At 36.3% G+C, this 23,732-nt stretch overlaps 1 protein-coding gene across 1 annotated transcript; it reads left to right on the top strand.

Annotated features, from left to right (window-relative positions):
- Nucleotides 1-11,104: 11,104 nt before the first annotated feature.
- LOC121428154 (cholecystokinin receptor type A-like) lies at nucleotides 11,105-12,786 on the top strand. The gene has a single exon (XM_041624747.1). The coding sequence runs from the start codon at nucleotides 11,257-11,259 to the stop codon at nucleotides 12,556-12,558; it is 1,302 nt and encodes a 433-aa protein (XP_041480681.1). The 5' UTR covers nucleotides 11,105-11,256; the 3' UTR covers nucleotides 12,559-12,786.
- The last annotated feature ends 10,946 nt before the right edge of the window (nucleotides 12,787-23,732 follow it).

Raw genomic sequence — 23,732 nt, 5'->3', positions numbered from 1 at the left:
TTAAAATTTAATTTAAAATAAAGTAGGACGAAATAAATATTTAAATACATCACTTTATTTAATGGATAGAATAGTGCTTGAATTTTCCTAAACAAGGCATTTATTATATGACTCTATGGTCTTAAACATCTTGTTTTAATATATATGAATAAATTTAATATCATATAATAAAAAAAATATATACATATATATATATATATAAATTTTAATGGCTCTACCTTTTTTATTCAAAGAAAGAAATTAGACTTTTAATCAATATGAACCATTTTTAAGTCAGTCCTTTCGAACTTTAATAAGAATTATCTAGAAAGTAATCTGCTAGTCCTTATCACGAATTGAATTACTTATTACAGGGCGAGCGATCACGATTACTGATTCCAGGATATGATTGAGGTGTATATATCATAACATAATGACAAAGCTATTAGGCCGGGGCTGTAATCAGCTCCAGTAAAAAGATTGGAAATTATATGTCAGCATAAAAGACAGGTTTCATTAAAAAATGACAGTGAAATGGGCAGACCATTGAAAGGAGATGTCAATATCCAATAAACGGAGATCGAAGATTAGGAGAGGCAAAGGGGGTATGTTGGCAAGTGATTGGGTAATTAAGGAGATACAAACATTAAACTGGAGAAGTATTGCACACAACAACGAGACGCATCGATTCTGTCGAAACATTTCATACGTGACAAAGGAGTCAAGTAAAACAAGGAGGGTGACACTTAGGGAGCATTTAGTTCGTGTTTTATTCTTAGATCGAAAGGCATTTCTAAATTGATAGCCTTTTATCAAATTCAATTGTAAATTCAAATTCATCATATCTGCTTCCATATCATAATGTTAACTAGCCTCATAATTGTAGCGTAATACTTGTTCTCCGTCTGGCGTTCATAGAAAACTTGGGTTGTAAAGGCACCATAAACATGATAAAGCCACCGTTTCCTGACTCGTCTGAAAAGGCATTCGACATTAATGACGTAAAATTGATATACTATACTCCAAAAACCTCTCCCCAGAAAATAATCACAATAGACATGTAAACAGTTTTATGAGTTCAGGGGTCCGTTGCAGAAAGAGTTGCGTTTAAACGCAAGTCAAAATATCAATCGCAAGTCCCAAATGCGCACTGTTTAATTGGTTGAAAATCAAGTTACGCATGCTTTTTAGAGTTGCGATTGATTGCAACTCATTCTGCAACGGGCCCCAGCTCACCTTCCTAGTCGGACAACAGCACAATCCACACATTTGTGAAGGAGTGGTACATTTTAAAATCTTCTAGGACAATACCCTTATAAAAAAAATTGAATGGTATACCATTGACTACCATTTATCATACACCATTGATATACCATTGGAATACCATTCACACAGCACCCACCATACACCAATGGTATACCATTCAAGCCTCAATGGTATACCATTCAAACTAATTTAAATAATTCGGACGTTACTATTACCATATTCATGAGCACCATTTACCATTCATATACCATTGATCAAACACCATTCACCATTGATCTACCATATGGCCACTATAGACAGGTTTACCATTGACCACCATTCACCATTCAGCCACCATTCACTGGCCTACCATTTACCATTCAGCCACCATTCACTGGACACCATTGGCCTACCAATTACCTTACACCATTCACTATACACCATTCGCCTACCATTCAACATACACCATTCGTGTACCATTCACCATTCGTGTACCATTCATCATCCGCGTACCATTCATCATACACCATTCACTGTACACCATTCGCGTACCATTCACTGTACACCATTCGCCGTACACCATTCATGTACCATTCACTGCTCACCATACACCATTCAACTACCATTCGTCGTACACCATTCGCGTACCATTCAAAGTACACCATTCGTGTACCATTCACCACTCACCATACACCATTCAACTACCATTCGTCGTACACCACACACTGTTCACCATTGATTGACCATTCACTTTACACCATTCTACCATATACCGTATACCATTGACCTACCATTTACAGTACACCATTGGCCTACCATACACCATTGAACTACTATTCACCATACACCATAGGCTTACCATACACCGCACACCATTGACCTACCATTTACCATACAACACTGTCATACACACTATACTATTAGTCAACCATTCAAATAACACCATTGGTCATACACTATAGACCACAAGTGTAAATTCAATGGTAGACCAATGGTTACACTGAATGGTAGACAGTAGAACAACGATGTGCAATGTATAGTAGGCCAATAAAGTACAGTGAATGGTAGACCAATGGTGAACAGCATATCTCTGGGGTTAGTGGTAGGCTTAATAATGGAATAAGTATACACAAGAAAAAAAATGAAAACAGTTACTTATTTCAAGAACGTCAATAAAATGTTTTTACTATAAGAAGTTTAAGTACAGCATAAATGGCACAGAGTATTCACAATTATAGACTTTATAATTAAAGCACATAAGTTATCAATATATATGACTTAGCTACTCGTTGATATCTATACTCTGTCAATCTTGTTATCTAAAAATAAACATGCATCAAGACAGAGTTTGATTGAAAAACACAACAAATGAAGACTAACATTTCTAAGAATAAACCTGTTCTCTCATATTGCTTTTTACATGGATTGAGTACTTGGCAAAACCACTGTTCTGCATACAAACCTGATACTTGTAATACAATAAACTTGATGTTAAATCTGTTGTGTGTAATTGATTTCAACGACATTAATAAACATTTTTTACTCATAAGTTCAAGTACAAAAGAGTATTGACAGGTATGGCATAAAAGCACCATATTATGAATACATGTGACTGTGCGACTCCACAAGAGATCAATGATTGCACTCCACATAAATATTATGTTAATCTTCCTATAAACATTTACATGTAAGACAGAGTTTGGACAACAAACTAATGAACACCAAATTTCGAAGATTAAACTCAAAATGTGTGATAGCCTTCACATGGCCAAATGAATAAAGGGTGCCACACCTAGAAGAAATGAAATATCCCCAAAAGGGGGGAAAATAGTACTCCCAAATTGGTCTCTTTTTTCTTTTCACCTAAAAAGATATATCAATGGCATGTTTCTACATAGAATTGTTAAAAGGTATTACCCGCCTACAGTACGTATCCAGAATCCCGGATAACTTTCCTGTAGAAACAGATGCGATGCGGTTTATTGATAAATTGCATCACGCAAAATGCGGTTTCTCATAACCATCTCTCTGAGAGGTGGTTATTGCCATGTTAATCCGTTTTTCTTTTCTGTAAAAACACGGGGCAAAATAGCATACGTGTCTGGCTTAAGTGCTTGAACCAAGAAGTGCGATTTCACAGTATACATATATTCTGGCCGTTTTTTATCTCTCCAGCTGATCGCGAAAAATGTGTACCTGCTACAATGAGTGAGATCTACCATGAATTTTGAAAATTTTCCTAACGAGATGCAATTTTTGACATACCAAAATGCAATGTGAGGTTATAGGATGGATTTTCCAATTTCCGCCGTATTTGCGACGCGAAATGCAAATTAATGAGATTATTAGGTCTGTAGAAACAGGTTGGTTTAAGAATGATAAAAGATAAACTGTTTTTAATGATTTACTGTAGAAACACGCCAAAAGTTTATCATAAATACAATAATGATACATTAAGAAATAAATAATATATCACAAATAGAAAGAAAATATAATGAAAATAGGGAAAGAAAATTATTCAATTTGGAACACTAAAAAACAGAAGAAAAATAGAGACCATTTTTGCAAAATATATAGAAAATGATATATACAAGATACCCACATATTTCTTTTCTATTTTTGTTGTGTTGAATCAAATGAATAACTCAACTATGTGTGAGAAATAATATGATTATTGTCTTACACAGTAAATCAGTAGTCAATCGTAATTTTTTACAACCGAGCTTGGACAAAATTTGAATTCATATAATACAAAAAATATATAAATTGTGATCTTGTATATTCATGAGGACTTGCAGAGAACAGTTTTACCAAAAAATAACAACTTTAATTCGTCAAAACTTCGTTAATCCTCAACAAATTTTGATGAAATTTTCAGTGTTTTTTGTTTGTCTGATGTACACTTTGAATTATATCACATAGCTTTCAGTCTCGAGTACCTATAGCCCTTCAATTAAATTGGTTGGACGACCGGTTACATTTTACATATAACATAGTTATAAGGAGAATGAAGGGGACCATAGAAAGAAAGCATGAGAAAAGGGGACATTTTGGTAGGGAGAGAATGAATCAGAAAAGGATCATGCTGGAAATTTCATTAAAATCTGATAACAAAGTTATTGAATTTGAAATTTAACAACATTTTGGTAAAAAATTAACCCAATGAACACATGATCGTCAGGAATATTTGTTAGGCTTATTGTATAAAATGAAATAATTATTTCATATTTTCATACATGTGTGTATGATATGTCCCAAGTATCATATCATTATTTCCAGCAATGCATATCTTCACATTAAAGGTCAAGTCCACCACAGAAAAGTTTTTTTTGAATCAACAGAGAAAATCAGGCAAGCATGATGCAAAATATTTCATCAAAATCGGATGCAAAATAAGAAAGTTATGACATTTTGAAATTTCGCCTATTTTTCACAAAATAGTTATATACACAATTTACCCACATGCATATGAGGGAATCGATGATGTCCCTCACTTTTTGCTTTGTTTTCATTGTTTGAATTGTACAATATTTCAATTTTTACAGATTTGACAATAAAAAAATAAAAATAAAACTTTATTTCATTGGACAATGAGGAGAAAATTATAATATTTCATATTTAAAAAACAAAGAAAAGTGAATGAGTGATGTCATCAGTTCCCTCATTTGCATACCGACTTGGATGTGCATGTAACTATTAAGTGAAATTGAGCGAAACTTAAAAATGTCATACCTTTCTTATTTTTCATCCGATTTTTATGTTTGATTTTTCTCTTTTTACTCAAATCAACTTTTTTGTTAGGGTGGACATGTCTTTGAAATAAATTTTCACTCCATTTTTTATAGTTCTCGGAGGACAAAATGTAAATTAGCGCGACTTCTTGTAATAAAATACAAAAGAACAAGTGGGGATATGACATCAGCTGGTTTATAACGTCTGGTCTAGTGGTTCTTTCTCTCACCTTTCAAACAGAGGGTCGTGAATTTGAGTCCTAGCCATGGTGTGTTTTCCTTCAGCCCGAAATTCATCCACACTGTGCATCACTAGACCCAGATGAAGTGAATGGGTACCCGGCAGGATTAATTCCTTGAAGCTGCAATAAGAAATATTGGATGAAAACAATGCAAAGGGTTCAAAATATGAATGCTTGTCGTGTGTGTAATCTTTCTTTAGAAGTTCATATATTTTTTATATATCGAGAAATTTGCAGTATAATCAATTGAATGATACCAATTAACAAATATCAACAAAACATTTTGTAAAATATAAATAAATTTATGTTTAACCATAGATGGGTAGACAATTATCTAATGGGAGGTTGCCCCAATGATGACAAATACCACAACAAATGAATACCTGGGGAAAGTGTCCACCCTTCCCCCCTCAGCCAACATACTGATTTTTTTTTCTGGGGGGGGGGTGTCACAAAAGACGTGTGCTCCTCTAAATAGGGATGACATTTGTCCTTTCTCAGGATTTTTTACCATTCCTGACAAGGTTTTTTTTCAGCTATGCCAATGCAGGAATACAATCTGTTTTATCTAATGAAGCTTTGCAATTTTTTCTACTCAAGAAAATTCTTACACACCTACCTTTCATAAACTCCAATTGTTTCTTGTACACGGCACGTTTTCTGTGTTCAACACCCGTCGTGTCATTCCCAGATAAGGCTGGACCATCTAACTTAGCATCCAGTGTATCCGTCGTCCAAACTTTGAAAATGAAATAAAATCAATTTGAGTGTTGTAAAATCTGCATGTATGTGCAGATACAAACAAAAATAGAATACTAATATAGTAATAGAAAAAGAATGATCTTAGAACTTTAATGTCAAAGATATTTTTCATGGATCTCTGATTACCAGCCCAGAATTCAGGATAAAAATAAGGAAATGTGATAGTATTCAGCGTAGTTCAGACAAGGCTGTATTATAACTGTGCATGCTTTATTCTAGTAATAGCTATGTCATCTGAAATCAAATTTCTAGAGCAGCAATTTTCAAAAGGAGGGTAATCGATGACATAAATTCCAATTTTCTGGTATTGACAATCGCAGAAGCAGATCCAAGTGGGCACATTTGACCTGTGCCCCCACCTTGAGAGCAATAGTCGATGTGTTTGATAAAAATGTGGCTTTCTTACACAAGTGTCCCCCTTTTGTAGTCTATCGCAACGTGCACAAAGTCAATTGGCTTCCGGGTTTCGGAGCGTCGAGTGAATATGCATGAAATTGCAGAGTTTCGATAATTTTCGATCGATACCGGAGCGATCCGATCACAAACCAAGACCATTTACCGCGTACACAACGTTACCGGATATTGCTATCGATACTTCCGCACGCAGTCCAAAGGAATTATTTTTGGGACCACGTGGTCATGACGTGATCTGCGCGATTGACCAATCAGCGGTCTTCGAATCGCTTTGCGGAGACGATCTATCCGTTGTACACAGTCTATGGACAATTGTTCGTTGTGCATGCAACTTCGAGCAAAACTTCCCACCAGAATTGTCTACACACATTTTGAGATCAATACACAATATGCCCACCACTTTTCAAAATATTGCGGATCGCTTGGATTCGCCGTCATGTTGATATGGACCGAAGTTATGCGATCAAAATATTCGCATGCGGCATGCTGGCAGTTTGTTCGCCACATGTTAGCATGATTTGGTTGCTAACTTCAGTCCATATAAATATTATAGCGAATCCGAGCGATCCGCGAAGTGATGTCTACGGATTAGATCAACGACGTCGAGATCGCAGACTAAATACAGTCATTCCCAATATTTTGAAAAGCGTTGGGTATATTAACATCGAAATGTGACTGAGGGACCTGTCATGACATTTGGGAACAAGTTTTGGTGATGAGGTATGCTGGTAATCGGCCGGTGCAAAACTGCATTAGCGCCAGTTTTCTCTGCATAATTCCTCGAAAAATTGAATAGGAATCGTTTGTCACTCCGTCCAGTCACAGTTCCACACACAAAGTGCACATTTTACCATTGAAATAGTATGTGCAATGAGTGGTGTGTACGGTGTAGCTAAGTTATAGGCCTGCGTAGCCTTTATCATTTTTTAAACTTTAGGACCCTTACCATGTTTCACCTCCATTTTATCTCATTTACCAACATCTATCAACAACAACAACAAATTATAGGCCTAATTTCAAAGCAATATTTGTCGGCAAGTTTTCAATTTCAGTGAATTAACGTTGTGCAGTAACGGTCTATTTCACATTATCACAATTAAAACTTTGACAGTCTTGACATTAGCATTAACAAATCATTCATTCATGAATTCAATGTATTCAGAGATGGTTTTTGTAAAACATTGACAATAAACATCAGGCAATATGAGCGAATTACTATTCAATGCTCGCCGAGCTAAACTCAGCAAATACAAAGCATAAACCATAAGCACTCCCTATCGTCAAAGCCACGTCCCAGCCCGTAGAGCAGCGGCCAGCACACACGGGGCAGTGACGGTGGCAGTGCAGTGGTCGTGGCAGTACAACGACATCGAACATTTTGAGACAATTTGATAAATAAATCAAAGAAAATTGTTATAGAACTTACTGTTTAGCCTTCTACAAATGACTTTGAAGTCGCTGTCCGAATCTGACCCGTGTTCCTTTAGTTTTTGATGAATTATCGACGGACTTATCAACGGCAAAACGGTAGTACCGGTAGATCGAGTTTTCTTTTTCAAATCCTGCACTTGGCGGTTAGACGTGCACGCGCACGCGTGCGTGCGAGAACAACATGTATAATAGAGCTACCTGGCAAGCAGCCAAGCGGCCCCGCTAGCCAACGCATATGGGGGGGGATAAATTATGACCAAATCTGGGGGAGGGGACTTCTTCGCCAAGATAAATACACATCCCGATATGGGTGGGGGTGAATTAAACCAAATCAGGGGTGTCTTCTTTTTCCTCTCGATTGGTTCTGGGATGGAAACCATGATGGCGTGAGATCAATTTTTGCCACTGTTTTCCTTGGATCTTGGAATCTATGAAAGAAAGTTTTCGATCCCTTCATATTTTTCCTTTTCTCTCTCTTCTTTCTTTTTTATTTTCGTTGTCTTTTTTTCTTTTCTGTTTCTTTCTTTTCTTCTTTGCCTTTTTCTTTTTTTTTGTTTTTTTTATATTTTTTACTCATTCCTCTTCCCTTTTAATTTGCTTTTGTTTTGATTGAAATTGAGATTTCATTCAGTATATATTTCTTTTCTGTTACATTGTACTATATCCTGTATGGCGGCAGGGAATTTTGATAGGGGTGGGGGAGCAAGACAATATGGATAAATCATTTCAATCAAGTAATGACGGGCCTATAGAATAGCTCTCCTCTTTATGAACGCCGTCCGTGAGAAAGAATAATTGGGGCCTAAAAATAGAATTAGAATTTTGAAAATATCATTTGTAAAAAAAAAGAGAGAGGAATAATTCATGATTGGAAGCAGCTATAGTAACGTACAAATGGGTTCGGAGGGGGCTAAATTTGGACGTTGCAGACTGACCATATCAGGGTTTGCGGATGGGAATTTGATAGAGGTTGGGGGACCAAGACAACCAACAGTGAATTTATTTTGAGCAAAATATGGGGCATTGCAAGAAACTTGCAATCGAACGAAAATCAATTTCACACTCCAAAATCAATTGAAAGTCATACTTTTCATTGCAAACTTGCAACTGATTTATTGTTTCTTCCATCAAAAAATCCAAATTGATATGTTTTAGATAAAATTAATGTATATAACCTGTAAATTTGCATCTTCGAATTAATTGCAAATATCTTTTGGAACACTCCAGATATAGTTCTTTTCATAAAAAGCGGCCATAAATAAGCAAAATGATTATAAATTAAATAGAACTTTGAAAATAAAAATATGAAGAACGTAGTTTAAAATAAAAACGAACAGTATACCGTACGATAGAGGAGCTACATTTCTGCCGTTCAATTTTCACTACCAAGAAACAAAAAGCGAGAAGGAAACAAAGGGAAAAAGAGAGGATGGTGATGGATATTACTGAGACACCATTGAGTACATGGTATACCATTCACCATACCAATCATACGTATAGTGGCACATACTACTGAAACACTATTGAATATCACTGAGACACCATTGTATCCACTGACACACCATTGGGTGTATGGTATACCATTCATCATACCATTACATGCACATACTACTGAGACACCATTGAATACCACTGAGACACCATTGTATACCACTGAGACACCATTGGGTGTATGGTATACCATTCATCATACCATTACAGGCACATACTACTGAGACACCATTGAATACCACTGAGACATCATTGTATACCACTGAGACACCATTGGGTATATGGTATACCATTCATCATACCAGTCGTACCATTATGGAGGCACATACTACTGAGACACCATTGAATACCACTGAGACACCATTGTATACCACTGAGACACCATTGGGCGTATGGTATGCCATTCATTATACCAGTCAAACCATTAGAGGCACACACTAATGAAACACTATTGAATACCACTGAGACATCATTGTATACCACTGAGACACCATTGGGTATATGGTATACCATTCATCATACCAGTCGTACCATTATGGAGGCACATACTACTGAGACACCATTGAATACCACTGAGACACCACTGTATACCACTGAGACACCATTGGGTGTATGGTATACCATTCATCATACCATTACAGGCACATACTACTCATACACCATTGAATACCACTGAGACACCATTGGGTGTATGGTATACTATTCACCATACCAATCATACCATTACAAGCACATACCACTGATACACCATTGAATACCACTGAGACACCATTGAATACCACTGAGACACCATTGAGTAAATGGTATACCATCCATCATACCAATCATACCATTACAAGCACATACCACTGAAACACCATTGAATACCACTGAGACACCATTGGGTGAGTGGTATACCATTCATCATACTAATCATACCATTAGACACATACCACTGAGACACCATTGGGTATATGGTATACCATTTACCATTAAATAAACTACCAATTACCATTAAGAACTTACCATTGAAACACCACTTAAATACCATTCGCGTACCATTTACCATTCAGATCACCATTCAACTACCATTCGGCACCATTCAAATACCATTGGCGATTTTTATAAGGGTATAAAATCAATATAGGCCTACTTGATAGTTAGAACCTTTAACACCAATCGAAACATGATACTCATATAATGTAGATGATGATTTTCAAAAATATACTTTTAGAATGCCCTGCCAACGAATATTCAAACTTTCAGTCAATCATCAGGTCGAGTTCACCAAAATTGCGTGACGCCCGTGCCAATCGAAAGGCTATTCTATTTTTTTATGGTGTGTATAGAATAAATTTTCGATGTTTCTTCCATACTTAGTAGTCTGAAAGTAAGTAGAATCGGTAACGATGAATTCTTTATAGTTTCCCGATAATGATAATTATTATTATTATTTTCACATTTCTAACAGTGTCTGAAGAGGCAATAAGGCCATCATCTCCTCGCTTTTCTTCTCTTCTCTCTCTCACCCCTCTCTCTGGCTCTCCTTCCCTTGCTCACTCTCCTACTCGCCACCCCCCTGTTTCTCTGTATACGAATAATAATTCACTTCTCATGAACTCAAATCATTCACCTCGTTAAAAACCCAATTATGTGACGTCTACATCGACTAATTATCATTCGACTGGAGGCTGTTATCTCGCCTTTGGTATACAGCATACTCTATATAGTGATTGCCTGTCATACTATAGTGCCATTCTTGTTATTTCCGCCATTTTGTGCTGAGACATCTTCATTTAGATCAAGTCGCCATCGGGTCGCACTCTCTTATCAAGCTAGTCAATCGTTCTCAGCCCAGGGCTTAATTTGTATTTGTATAATGTGCCAGTATACCCTGATGGTGCTGTCATCATTAGCTTCATTGAAAATTTTAACCGAAAGAAAATTGAACGAATGTAAGAAATCTTTGATGATCGTTGGAGATGTTGAACAGGAGTGGTAGATATCAAAATCTTCTAGGACAATTTAACGACAGCGAGATGATGACGTCCAGAAACCTCGACGATGAGAGCATTGTCAATTTAACCTTTTACGTAATGGTGTTGGTTCTCGGTGTCCCAGGGAATGCCGTCATCATCCAAGCTTACGCATGGAAGAAACGGAAAACGAGCACGGATATCCTCATCATAGCGCAAGCGATAGTCGACTTCATCTCCTGTATTTTGGCACCTGCTTTGGTTGTAAGGCAGGCATTTCAAGAACACATTACAATGGGTCTCTGCCGGCTGACATCCATTCAAGTTGATGCTACAGCCTTCGCGTCTCTTTTCTTAACGACATCAATCGGCATTGACCGCTATATGGCTGTATGCCGTCCATTACGACGGCGATCGACGGTGAAGATGTCAATTCTATTAGTAGCGATATCGGTTGTCGCCGCGATCGGTTTCAATATTCCTTTTACAATTTTCTTTCAAAGCGTTCAAACGCGGAACGGCCGGACATGTAGATTGTCGACATCCTATGAAGTCTCACTGATCTTCACTGCGATTCGAATGACCTTATTTATCATATCCTTTATAGCAACTACTACTCTTTACGGACTTATTTACACCTTCATCCGAGAGAAAGCAACTATCCATGCTGGCCTGGTTGGCAATGAGATCCCGGAAGCCACCGGCACAACAAATGACAGAGGGGATTCGTTTGAAACAAGCTTGAAACTTGATAGCTATTTTGTTAATGATTCAAGCAACATCATAAATAAGACTGATAAGAAGAGTGAATCTAAACTTTCCCAGGCTGCACCGGCAAATCTGCCTTCTACATCGACACATCTGAATACCGCTTCTCCGACAAAGCCCTTGAATAAACATCAGGGAAATATGAAGACATCTGATTCCAGCAAGCATCCTAAAAGTCGTGAACCAACGTCTGCATCAAGAATTGCTGAAGATGTTTCAACGAAACAGCCCAAGCATCGACCTGTGAAGAGAAAAAACGAATACGATTTCGGACGGAAAATAACGCGCATGCTCCTTATAATAACCATATTCTTCTTCTTCACGTGGACACCAAACCTGATCATCCACGTGATCCCGATCCCGATCGTCCACCGGTACCGTGACGTCCCCGGCATGCGCGCCTTTATTCAAATAATGTTAAGTCTCAGGCTGTCCAATCACGTCGTTAATTTCTTCGTTTATTATTACGTCAGCAACGGCTTTAGGAGGGATGTTAAAGAATCATTTAAAAAGTGCAAATGTTGGTATTTATGGAAATAGTTTGTCTTTCACCAATTTGACATAAAAGAAGTTTGATTTTTGTCTTATCTATTTATCATTTTGTATTTATTTGTTCTCCTTCAAACGATTATTATTTCATTTTACTTAAATTGTATTCATATATAACAATTTATTTAGTTGTATACCTTTGGGGTATTCTAAATTATATTCAAAGTAGTCGTATATTTGCCATGTCATACACAGCAAAAACTGTGGTGTTAACCGGTGTACATAGAGGACCACACCATTTTTTTTACACCGTTGTTAAATTGGTGGTGTTAGTTTTACACCTATAGGTGTTATTACAGCACCTTTTGTTGTTACGTTTACACTCTTTGGTGTTATATGTTTAATCTCTAGGGTGTAATTTTAACACATCAGGGTGTGGTCCTCTATTAACACCAATTTGTGTCAGTTTTAACACCGCAGTTTTTACAGTGTAGAGTCAAATACAGAGCTGCGTCATTATTCGATACTGGATTTTACTCGTTTACTTGAAAATAAATCGCAAGCTTCTTTCCAAGTGCAAAATAATTCAGATATCGTGCATAATGGATCACAGTCAATATACAGAAGAGGTACAAATCTATCCAAATAATTCCTTCCTTGTTCATCATGGTCATCACTATCAATTTTGGCGTTTTATTGTAATATTCTCTAATTCATTATTCGAAGAGTTTATTTGTATTTTTTTTAGGGCATCATGAAATTTTTGGAGTTTTTATTGAATAATCTACGTTGATATGCATTTGTATATCCGTACGCCTGCAAGATTGTATATTACACTGATTTGAAACACCCACACACCCACCCTCTCACACACCCCAACACGCACACACCGGTCACATTCTCACCGATAAACAGAAAAATCTAAATTGATAAATATGTATACTTGATATTATATAAGACGTCAAATCATTGCACATGCAAAAATAGAGGGAAAATGACAGAGAAATTTCTCAGAATATTCTAAATGGCATAAAGATGAGGTTCTGCGGTTCGGTGGTTATCGAAGTCTTTAGACGTTAACCACAGGGACGGGATTCGAATCTCACCGCAGCACTTGCATCCTTTGACAAGACATTTATCTTCATTTGCAAATCTCAACCCAGGTACAGTAATTCTGTAATAGGACGGAATTCACTGCATGCTCGAGCGCCCGACTAGGGTAGCTATATAAAGCCAGAGCAGTATGCAAAATTATCATTACTATTATAGAAAAAAATAGAAAAAGATCAAGATCCATGGTGCGATCCAATTTTTTTTTTCACTTTAAAATGTCAATTTAATGTCCATTCAATTGAGTTTTATTATGCTGCGATAGGAAATTGTTATGTTTTCATATTCTATTCGATAACATTGCCGATATATTGATGTACATTACCAAGATTTCATTTATCATGTATTTGTAATGTGTGTTCTGATTACAGAAGTCTAATGCAAGATCAAAATTCATTTTAAACGAGAAGAGGGAAATTCACTCGGGGAGAGCTTTTTATAAACTTTTACAATGAACGTACATCCAGATTGGTCTGTTGAATCTGTAATTCTCCATTTTATGACTGCTGACGATCTCTTCTCCTTCATTGTATTTTTCCAATCATTGTCAATTTTCATTATATCAAACTATTAAAATGTTCCATCATCATACAACCATGTCAAGTCTTTCAGTCTCCTTTATGCACTCTCATGCATTTTAATTACCAAGAGTCTTGACAAGATACTTACAGATCTCATCACTACCCGTCGTTTTAATAATCTTAATCATCATAATATCAATATCCTGTCACTTCGGCATTACCCTCAACATCCTCAAGCAGATTATTAAAGAAATTGCACATGAATGATGTCAGAAGGCAAAGCGTGATTCTACTGTAATCAGGGTAAGTTGTCAGCTAGCTCTTCACTGAAAAGCTACTCCACTGACATCCGCAAGAGTGATGTATTATTCTGATAATACAATTGCGGTTGAATTGAAATGCTGATGTTGCCTTAAATTACTTTCACCAACGTACTCTTTCTTGTGTTGGCTCATATTTCATCGGTTCTCCTGAACTTCATCCTCCAAATTCTCGACAAGGTACTGAGACTTAGATAAAGTCGTACACCATCTCCCTTTTACCATATTGCTGTGAGTTTACAATTGACTAATATATTCTTTCCTCCTTCGATCGTTAGGCTACCCCTCACTCGACTTCCAGTATAAATAATCATATGACTAAAGTAATTGTTACCTTTTTAGACTGTTAAAACAGGGAATTTACCGATTCTGTATTCGGGGGATCTTTTGAGGGTGTCACCGTGCAGAAAAGAAAGGTGGAAAGATCGATCTCGAAAAGAATCGCAATACGCTTTTTAAAAGAATGATGCTTGGATGATAGTGATGGAGACGACATCGAACTATTCCTATTATGAGGCGGCCGATGAAGGCAACACCAATAGCATTGTTATAGGTTTAATCTATTACATAATGTTGATGGCCCTTGGACTTCCTGGTAATGCCATCATCTTCCAAGTTTATGGGTGGAAGAAAAGAAAGACAAGCACGGATATCTTCATCATGGGTCAAGCCTTAGTTGACTTTATCGCTTGCGCATTTACGCCTGTTTTCATAATTGAAAACTTTTTTCCGCATCATATAGCAATTGGTTTATGTCGGCTGTCGTCCTTTGCAGAACATATGTTTTCTTTTACTTCACTACACATCACTACTTTAATAAGCATCGACCGTTATCTAACAGTGTGTCATCCTTTGCGACGTAGAATGACGGTACGTATGGCAGCAGCCCTGTCTATTTTATGTATTATCGTCACCACTGGGGCCTGCGCCGTTCTCGCTGTTTTCACCAAGGTCATATTTTTGGATGGAATTGTGAAATATTGCACAATCGGTTTCTTTGTCCAAACTGACTCCAGCATCCCCAATTTTGCCATAAAGGGAGTGTATTTTACATGTTTTGGTGTGTCAATTATCACAACGGCGCTTCTTTATTCATTCATATTCAATTTTCTCCGAAAGAGAGCAAAGATCCACGCTGAGCTTGTGGGTAATGGTCTCCCATTGGCCACCATCAGTTCAAACGAGAACGGTAAGATTACCCATGAGTCTCGCTCAACGGTAGGTGACACTTCCAAACCTGTTGCAGAAAGCAAAGGCTTTAGTGGAATGGCCACCACCTCTCAATCGAGCCCACAGAGTTCGTATTTACGCAGTGGAGAAATTAGTTCATTTAGCAAAACCCTTACATCACATCCAAATAGTAACGTCACCAATTCATCTCACGGGTCGCCCATACCTGGAAGACCTCAGGGCCGGCATCAGAACCTTCTCCGCCTCGAATCGACTATCGGGGCACCATATCAGCAATCACCATCAGCGCCCAAGCATTCCAAAGGAGCACTTTTGAAGCAACGAGGTCCATTTCAACGAAAGCATGAATCTGATCACGGACGGAAAACAACTCGAATGCTCCTCATTGTAACAATGTTCTTTTTTGTCACATGGACTCCACAGACAGTAATTATCATCATGCAACGACCAATTGTCTCGATAGCAAGAAACAGTCCCGGTCTCGTTGTATTAATAAACATCATGGTCGATCTCAATCTCACCAACCACATCGTCAACTTCTTCGTCTATTATTTTGTCAGCAACAGTTTTAGAAAAGACGTTAAGCACTCATTTAACATGTTTAAAAAATGTTTTGCAAGGAATTAGAAACGTATGCATGGTATCAAAGTTGTATGCCATGGCACATTTTTTATTCAAGAATACCAAAAAGGAATTGCTTGATAATTAAGAGATTGGCTCGATCATAAAGAGGCAATACCCCTCACATCAATTGGTTTCATAATCCAAAAATGAGATTGGATTAAGCAAACTTCCAAGTTTACCACACGTCCATCACAGGAAGGATCCACTACATGCACACGTACACGATCGCCTATGATTTGCTCTAAATGAAAAATGTGCTGCAGTTTTTTTTACCAGGTTATTATGTCTTAAATCTCTTATTTTGTGATGAAAAAGATGTGTTTTTTAGAACAGACTACAATTGAATCCCCCATCCCCAAAAGAAAAACTTAGGTAGCTGGAAAAGAAACATGCAGAGTGTTTGTGCGTGAATATTTTGTACTGAACTGCTGAAGTGATTTTCTCGCATAAACTACCCATTCACTGTGCGCTCGTACATTATATTTGCAATAGAACACTTTTACGCGAACTTACCCGGCGAGTTACACTATATAAGCACGATTCGCTTATAAGATCGTAACAGACGATCGATTTGACCGCTTATGGTCAATTTTCTAAATTATAATGCATACTTTATAGGCAAGTTCAAGTAAATTTGAGCAGTTGGAGATTAAAGAAACTAAGAAAGAGTTATGCAAAGTGACAGACTGGTTTGGAGCCAATAAATTAATAATAAATTATAATAAAACCAATGTTATGTATTTTTGCAAAACAAACATTTCGTATAATATATCTGCTGTTAAATTAAAACTAGGTTCGACAATTCTGAATGTTACTAACACAGTCAAATTTCTCGGTATAATTTTAGATGATAAATTAACTTTTACTAATCATCGTTTACATATTTGTAACAAAATATCTTAAAGTGTAGGAATACTGTGTAAATTGAAATCCATATTACCTGAAAAGAATTTAATTATGCTATATTACTCCTTGATTCTACCTTATATTCAATATTGCAACATAACATGGGCCAGTGTAACCAAACTGGATTGTATCCATAAACTCCAGAAAAAAAGCACCACGCATTTGCACCAATTCTCCATATCTGACACCATCAGGGCCATTATTTTTTTAGATAAAAAACAATGACAGTCTACGATATTCATAAATTTAAGATTGCTACACTTATGCACGCAGTTAGATATAGATATGCTCCTATTAATATCATCAATCTTTTTTCAATATCTCTTTTGAATTTACCGGACCACGAATTTGGAACAATCTCAATGTATGCCTTTTTTCATGTTCAACTGTTTCTTCGTTTAAATGCAAAATTAAAAAGATCATTATTAGTACCTATTCCTAATTTGAATTCAAACTCACCTCATTTATTCACGTATTATTTTTCTAAATGAATGAACCAAGATGATGGATGTTTCGGGTGTGCTTTTGTGTGTGATGATGACGATGTTTCTCGGTGGGTGTGTCTGTGTGTGATTGAGCATATTTCGCCCCCCCCCCCCCCCCCCCTCTTCATCTGATGTGTACATAATTTATATTGATTATTGTATTCTTTGGAGGCTTCTTATTTTCAAGTGTAAACTTTTTGTTGCCCTCCTTTTCTTGTAATGATATTTCTTTATATATACGAATGTATAATTTGATGTTTTTATTATTATCAAGAATAAATTGAAGTTGAATTGAATTGAAGAAGTCAACCAACTTGATCATTTTCTCTTCTTACCGATGTAGACTCAAGATAAAATTACTAAAATTGTACACAGTTGAGATTTGAAGAGACTTATTACCGCCCTTTCACACGGTTAAAGAATAGCAATTTGAATGGTGATTCCAGTGAAAAATAAGGCTAATGACGAATTTTTAGCACGTGTGAAACGTGATTAGAGTCACGAACGCTAAACACAGTCACGAATTCCAATTCTACTCCGGGTGTGAATTCCAGTTCCCTTCTATTCAAATCACGGTTTTCGAGTGAGTGTGTGAAAGGTCCGATGATTCTAAAAACGAATTGTAATCATCATTACAATGATGATTCTAAAAACGAATTGTAATCATCACTTCAATGATGATTCTAAAAACGAATTGTAATCATCACTTCAATGATGATTCTAAAAACGAATTGTAATCATCACTTCAATGATGATTCTAAAAACGAATTGTAATCATCACTTCAATGATGATTCTAAAAACGAATTGTAATCATCACTTCAATGATGATTCTAAAAACGAATTGTAATCATCATTTCAATGATGATTCAAGATCCATTGTGAAGAGGCCCATAGAGATCGAATCGATATAATGTGATCTTGAAATAGATTTCTGAAATTACAGTGAATAACGATTCACACGTATGTAGTACTGAAAAAAAAAACAGATTCGTAGGTTTCATAGACAGAGGATTCATGAGCCCTATTTAGAGAGAATGGAAAATGATATATGATTAAAATATAACAGATTGAATGTTTCCTGTATAAACACATAACATGCATGATAGGATATTGATTACAGAATAAAACTTGATCACTTCTTTGAATTTTCAAGGTTTTTTTTACGTATACAATTAGTGGCGTACCGTGGATCACGGCATGGGGGGGGCACCAGCAAAAATTTTGAGTCACTTAGTGAGCGCGCTCAGTTGCCAGGTATACTGACCTAATAGAGACATTTTAAGGCCAATGTCATAAAACGGATATGTATCTCATTGATCAATAATGCCGACGCGAAGCGCGAGCTGAAATTCTTATATGTATTGACCCCAAACAGGGAGATTTTAAGGACTATATTTTATGAATCCATTGGGAGTATACATATATCTCACCATAGTCATCTAATGCGAGTGTTAAGCGGTTGCTGATTTTGTTAGAATTGCATCTACACACATGAAGCACTTGTATTCATTGAAATCATAAATAACATAAGCATCTCACTAATCAAATATTGCAAGCGCGAAGCGGGAGTTGGAAATTTAGGAAATTCAGACCTGAAGAGTGGCATTTTAAGGCTTGTTTGTAGGAATTTACGAAACCATACCTATTTCACTAACCAAATGATGCGAGCGCGAAACGCGAGCTGAAATCTTTGTATATACTGACCCCAAACAGGAATATTTCAAGGACTATTTTTTAAGGAATCCATTAAGAGTATACATATCTCACCAAAGTCATGTAATGCGAGTGCCAAGCGCTTGCTGATTTTATTAGAATTACATCTGAACACATGAAGCACTTTTTTTAGTCATTGTAATCATGATTATCACACCCATCTCACTAATCAAATATTGCGAGCCCGAAGCGAGCTGAAAATTTAGATAATTCAGACCTGAAGTGAGGTATTCTAAGGCTTGTTTGTAGGAAATAACTAGGATCATACGTATTTCATTAATCGAATGATACGAGCGCGAAGCGCGAGTTGAAATTGTTTATATTCAGATCAGAAAAAGGACATTTTAAGGACTGGTTTTAGGAATTCATGGAGAGCAGACATATCTCACCAATCCATTAATGCGAATGTAATCACGTACAGGAAATGTTTAATTATATCATGACCTTAAAATGGGCAGTCACTTTAAGTAATCATGAAAAAGAAGCACATAAAACAATGATAACTTGAAGTGCGAGGATCCAGGATTTTCCAAAAGGGACGGGCATTTTGTACAGAAAAAATTGAAAACCACCCCCCCCCCCCAAAAAAAAAGCACGTAAAATAAAAAAACCAGGTCCTCACTGGCATATGCATAACATATTCCAATTAAAAATTTCAAATATATTTTTGGTGCCTCTCAAGGGGTGGGGGTGCACTGGCCGGGCGTGCACTCCCCCCCCCCCCCCCCGCTTTGAGAGGCACAAAAAATATATTTGATTTTTTAGCCAGTAGGCTACATGTAAGTGATGCCCTACAAGCCTATACTATTTTCTGAGAACTTCAACACTTGAAAAATTGGGTAAATATTAGTTTGATATTCAGTAAGAGTTTTCCCGTTCAGACACCTTGGTAAACATCTCTGCACCGTTTCTTGCAAACCTCCAATTCCTATTTGTTAAGTATACTTACTGGCCCGTATTCTGAAGTCGGGTTTAACTTAAACCCAGGTTTAAAGTTGTGGTTTAAGTATGGGAAGCCAAAAGAATCAAAATTATTATTAAGTTGTATGTTTTTTATGTTTACTGTGCTCTTTCCTGATTAATCGATGGTGAAGACAATCATCTATTTATACTTCCTAGACAATTTTGAATGATTTGAGAGCCAAATGAGCTGAGGTATGATATCTCTACTGTTACTGATTTATGCAACAATTCGTTTTCCATACTTAAACCACAACTTTAAACCTGAGTTTAAGTTAAATCTGACTTCAGATTGCGGGCCATTGTGTAAATCTTGAAGGCCAAGTTCATCCAAGCAATAAGGTATATTCAGAATAATTAAAGAAATGAACGAAGGATAACATTTGAATTTTAATTTAAAAAAATCCGATGTAAAATGAGTTATGATAACACGTGTCAAGGGAAGCATCGACCCAAGCCTTTTCACTATAACGCAAGGGGAAAAAACTTTTCAAAAACATTTTGCGGGGAGGAGATGATGATGTCACTCACTCTCTTTTTTTTCTCTCTAATTTTCACGATATAAAAATCGTAAAGGGCTATACTTTTTTATATAAATTTGAAATGGTCGTAAAAACATGCCACCTTTCTTGTCAGTTGTGTTAATATCGGGCGGCATTCATTCGGGATCCATTTCCTATATGCCTGTAGTAGGGAAATCCCATTTCCATTTGATACCGACGAACATGACGAAGCATATAATATGCTACTTTTATTTCATTTCAATTACACTACCATACCCCTCTCCGTCTCTCTTCCAACTCTATTTCGCTCTCTTTTGCATTTCTTCTTCCTTTTTCGCTCAATTCACTTCTCCACCCCTTAACCACTTATCCCAGAATAGACATGATAATATACATGAAGAGAATGTTCCATAACTTTCTAAAATAATGATGCCAGATACATCACGAATAAGGAACTATACTGTCGTTTCAAGTGATATTTCAACTAAATAATACCACGGACCTAGTCCTAACGGAAATTGATCTCTTTAGTCTCTTTCAGTAATTACAATTAAGCATCGCAGGAGCGTTTTCAATGGATGCATCGAAATATTGTTTTAGATGCGATCATATGCAGGTGTCTATATTAGAAGTCGGTGAACTTGAACCAACCAAGGATTCGAGAAACCGAACCCTGTGAAAGTGGACCACTTGATTTAATCTGTCTTTCTCGCTTTTTGCGACGTCCATAATCATATCCATTTTATGAGGTATATGCTTAGTTGACTGTTGGAGGTCATTCCGTAAGGTGCATTTACCATTAGAGCCTGTGAACCGTATATCGTAAGTACTAATTTAATTTCACTTTCTTAATTACATAAGACTTTTTTTAATACAAATTATCTTAACAGAAATACAAAGCTATTGTTTAGTAAACAATAGCTTTGTATTTCTATTAAGATAATTTGTATTAAAAAAAGTCAATAGCTTTGTATTTCCATTAAGATAATTTGTATTAAAAAGTCTTATGTAATTAGGGAACAATAACAGATAGCAGAGATGTGGGTTTATTTCCAATTCGTCTCATGCCAATTCGTCCAATTGTCAACTCGTATACCATCAGTTCGTCCACTATCCACATGGTCTAATTGTCTATTCGTCCACTCACCATTCATTCTAATAACCAGTTGATCCCATAGTTATTTAGTCCATATACCATTAAATTGGACTAAGTGTTAATTGTGCAGAATGAATGAAAATTAAATGGATATTAGATCAACTGATAATGAGACGAAATGGTCATCGACGAAACGGTGAGACGAAGTCATAATAATAATAATTATTATAATTAATATTATTATTATTATTCATAATCAATTATAATCATTAATGCATGGAATGTTGATGGACGGAATGGCATTAGACGAAATGAAAGTAGACCATGTGGTTAGTGGACGAATTTACCAGAAGGTAAACGTGGTTAGGGATCAGGGGAGCAAGGGTGGTTACGGCGGGGGGGGGGGGGGGGTGGTTGTCAGAGCGCAATAAGTTGGAGGAAAAATAAATACAGAGGACAAACACAATAATTATCAAATCGGAGGATCCATTCCATTGCTTTTGAAATATCAATTGAAATATCAAACTAAAATACATATAATTATGGCTTGAAAACATCCACAACATTTTTCTTATTTTTTCTTCCCTGCTTTGATAAAAAAAATGTAAATTTTGTCACTACATTCTTCCTGCAAAGCATTAAGCATATTTGCTGATCTTTGACATCGCTCGAGATAGAAATGATTATTTGTCAGAAGTAATATAATAAATAGCTCATTATACCTAGAACTCTCCAACATGCTAAAACTTGTGACCCTCGGAGCTCTGATACTGGCCGTGTCTGCGGGGGCACCGAAATGTTGTGGGCCTGATCAAGTCATGACAGGAGTTCGTGAGTATACATTTCATACCAATATACTTCGGGATGGGCACAGAAAAAAAAATTGTGGTAAAGTACAGATTGGTGTCCAATCACTTTGTCTGTTGTCAGTCTAAATGGCTAATAAATAATTGTGTTTGTGGGGCCGCTAAACCCATTTTTTTTTCGGTAAACGTGCATAACAATGTAAAAAAATGCCATTTGATTTTTTTTATGCATGGTAGGCCTATCCCAAGCTGAAAATCATATAATAATATTAATAATATTCCGCATTTATATAGCGCTTAACACATCGGATCAAACTATAAACTGAAAAATTCATCGAAGTCGGATGATGGATAACAAAGGTTGTGACATTTCAGATTTTCGGTGAACATGGTAAAACAGTTCTTCTGTGCATGTCCTCATGATTATGCAATGAGCAAGCTGAATATGCTGATTATCTCCCTAGGCCTACTTATTATTTTATATTTTATAGATTTTTTATGAAATTATTTTAACTCATTTTCCCTCCAATAATGTAGAATTGACTAATTCTGGGTAAGATAACAATAATTGCTGACACTTATTTGCCAAAAGGGAGACATGTTTTTTCACACAATATAAGAAAATGAAATAATTATCATTTCATATGATAAAATAATAAAAAAAGCAAAGTGGGAACAAGATATCATTTCCCCAACTAATGATGTATCACAAAATATTACTGGAATGTGAAATTCAATGACTAATTCTGGTAGGTGTTGAAAATGTAGAAATTTAAACAAGTGAAAACTTTTTTTTCCTTATCAAATTGACATCAGCACCCCCAGTAAAATAAAGAAAAAAATGTTCCCAGGGCTCTGAGATTTTGAAGGCATTTTCGATGTTTTACACGCTGAATTTTACTCTATTTATTCAAACATTTTCATCTTCATCTCGGAGTACCCATTTGTTATACCATTTTAGAATGATTAATTTACTTACAAAGGTGCAA

Source organism: Lytechinus variegatus, chromosome 14, assembly GCF_018143015.1.
Source record: "Lytechinus variegatus isolate NC3 chromosome 14, Lvar_3.0, whole genome shotgun sequence".
In the NCBI taxonomy this organism is placed as follows: Eukaryota; Metazoa; Echinodermata; class Echinoidea; order Temnopleuroida; family Toxopneustidae; genus Lytechinus; species Lytechinus variegatus.
Note: the sequence above shows the minus strand (reverse complement) of the source record. Positions and strands in the feature narration are given on the sequence as shown.